Source organism: Eurosta solidaginis, chromosome 4 (genome assembly GCF_040869045.1).
Source record: "Eurosta solidaginis isolate ZX-2024a chromosome 4, ASM4086904v1, whole genome shotgun sequence".
Lineage (NCBI taxonomy): Eukaryota > Metazoa > Arthropoda > Insecta > Diptera > Tephritidae > Eurosta > Eurosta solidaginis.
Genome location: NC_090322.1, coordinates 86,835,456 through 86,838,235, shown reverse-complemented (window position 1 = coordinate 86,838,235; position 2,780 = coordinate 86,835,456). Strand labels below are relative to the sequence as shown.

Genomic DNA, 2,780 nt, shown 5'->3' with positions numbered 1-2,780 from the left:
AGTTAAAGTTAAAGTAAAGTTGAAGTAAAAGTAAAAGTTAAATTTAAAGTTAAAGTTAAAATTAAAGTTAAAGTTAAAGATAAAGTTAAAGTTAAAGTTAAAGTTAAAATGAAAGTTAAAGTTAAAGTCAAAGTTAAAGTTAAAGTGAAAGTTAAAGTTAAAGTTATAGTTAAAGTTAAAGTTAAAGTTAAAGTCAAAGTTAAAGTTAAATTAAAGTTAAAGTTAAATTTGAAGTTAAAGTTAAAGTTAAATTTAAATTTAAAATTAAAGTTAAAGTTAAAATGAAAGTTAAAGTTAAAGTCAAAGTTAAAGTTAAAGTTAAAGTTAAAGTTAAAGTTAAAGTTAAAGTTAAAGTTAAAGTTAAAGTTAAAGTTAAAGTTAAAGTTAAAGTTAAAGTTAAAGTTCAAGTTCAAGTTAAAGTTAAAGTTAAGGTTAAGGTTAAAGTTAAAGTTAAAGTTAAAGTTAAAGTTAAAGTTAAAGTTAAAGTTAAAGTTAAAGTTAAAGGTAAAGTTAAAGTTAAAGCTAAAATTAAAATTAACGTTAAGGTTAAGGTTAAAGTTAAAGTTAAAGTAAAGTTGAAGTAAAAGTTAAAGTTAAAGTTAAAGTTAAAGTTAATGAACAAATGCGTGGTGGCAACGGCGCGCACCCACGTATTTGTTAAAGATTAGGTTAAGGCGAAAAAAGGAAGAAAATAAAAACACCAAAAGGATTTCGTATTAATAAAAAGAATTCACAAAGTGCTTTTATTTATATGAATACAACAAGTGTTAAGAAAAGGTTTAACAAATGTTGTGGAAAATGATATATGTATATATGATAATAATTTTGAAAAGTTGAACTTACGTGAACGGGCGATTACGTGTTCCTTTGCTGGCTGCTGGATTAAAAGAGGACGAGACTCTTTTCCACATGAGCCGATGAACCCACGATACAGCTCCTTCGTTGGGTTTCCCTGCAACAAAGTTGCTGTACCGCGGGCTCACAGCGGTAAAAATCTAAGACACAAACGTACAACCACTCACACATGCCTGTGTGTATTAGTACAAGCATGTGTAGGTGGCAGTAAACGGAGGAAAATAACTAAGGAAATTATGTTACGAGGGAGGGGAGATATATTTAGGCCTGTGGCCTAAACATACCGGCCCCCTTGCCGTAAGCAACAAAGAAAAAATTAAAAAAAGGGATGCCACGTGATCGCACGTCCAGTAAGGCGCTGTAACGAAAGAAGGCAGTGCAGATGCGGACTGCAAGCACTGCACGCCAGATGGTTGACCTCACGTTTCGCTCTCCTGTGGAAAGAGAAAAGAAGTTATTAGATATACGTACGTGGTTTTAAATTCCGTGCTGTAATTACTTATTATTAGGAAAAAAACTCCTATTTTTGGCAGGCTCCTGAGACTACCAACCCGAATACGGTCGGTTGGGTCAGGAGACCGCCAACTGTTGTTGCTGGCGTTCCGCTCACCATCATTTCGGCGTATATATCTGCGCCGAGTGTAAGCCGAATTGGCGATGAGCGGTAGAACTGTGGGTCGGCCAGCCGCATGAATTGGAATGGAGCGGCAATCTTTGGATCTACATTTGATGGCGGACTCAACCGATAGTGGCTTGCAACAATGCTGGCTTGAGTGGTCAAGTGTGTGGATGACCCGAATTTCCCGCGCAGGATTATTGTGCATTGCCCTGATCCTTGACGCTCTAACTGTAGGTCGCGCACCAGCTCTGCATCGACAATTGTACTTGTGGCGCAGGGATCGATTATAGCTCGAACCAAATGCAAGTGGCCCCGCGATTCGATCCGTACGACGGCAGTCGGTGCGATGGGCACAAATGGTCGCATGATGGGTGATGGGGTCGTTGTCTGGGATAGGCGTCCCGTTCGGAAGCCGGCTGGTACGGCTTGTAATAGCGCTCGTCTACTGTCGACTTTGCTCGCGTGACTTTGATATGGCGCGGTTTTGTTTCGATTTTGCCTCGTTACGCGTTTAGCTGCTCTGGGCCGACCATGGGCAGCGTTTCCCTTCGATGATGTGGTATGGAGTTCGGTGTCCTGCTGCCGCCAATTGTCTTGTTCTTGTCGTTCTTTCTTGAACTTTTCCGCCTTCCGTTCATGCTGTAGCAGCGGCCGAAAACTACGCATCCCAAGATTGCTGGTTGAGGGGTTTTGTTCGGCTCTAGCCATTTCTTCTTCCAACTCTGCCTCCTCGACTTGTTGGGCCCAAGACTTAGTTGGTCCCGATAAGTGGATCGACAACTCGTCGTCCGATTGGCTGTCGTCGCCGACGACAATGGTTTCTGCGCGTGCAGGACGTTGGTCCTCGAGGTGAAGCGTAGTATGGTGCTTCTCGTTACACCTTTTGCATCGATATTTACTTTTGCAGTTGTTAACGCGATGAAACGGCGACAAACAATTGGGGCAGTATTTATGTAGTAGGACAGCCCGTAACCTTTCTTCGGGCGACTTGCTTCTGTACTCAGCGCAGAGCCTCATACTATGGTTTCTACCGCAGAGCTGGCAGGCGACGTCGAAGCGCTTGACGCCCCCCTCTGACTTGGCCAATAGAGTTTCGTAGCGGGTCATGATCTGAAAGAATGTTGATATCATTGATCATGCCCAAATTGAGGTTGGCGGAATGTTGTTTGGGTGGCGTAAGCCAAAAAAATATTATCTCTCATATATTATCCAAAAAAAAACATTTTATTGAAATAAAATTCAATTGAAATAAAAAATTAAAGGCCATAAGTCAATACTTATGCGCGCAAAGAAAGGAAGAAAGACT

General features: G+C 40.5%; 1 protein-coding gene across 1 annotated transcript; it reads right to left on the bottom strand.

Moving 5' to 3' along the window:
- Positions 1-1,084: 1,084 nt before the first annotated feature.
- On the bottom strand, positions 1,085-2,491 carry LOC137248049 (uncharacterized). The gene is made up of 2 exons (XM_067778930.1): positions 1,355-2,491; positions 1,085-1,289 (listed from the first exon to the last, which is right to left on the bottom strand). The coding sequence occupies exon 1, from the start codon at positions 2,489-2,491 to the stop codon at positions 1,376-1,378; it is 1,116 nt and encodes a 371-aa protein (XP_067635031.1). The 3' UTR covers positions 1,085-1,289; positions 1,355-1,375.
- Between the last annotated feature and the right edge of the window lie 289 nt (positions 2,492-2,780).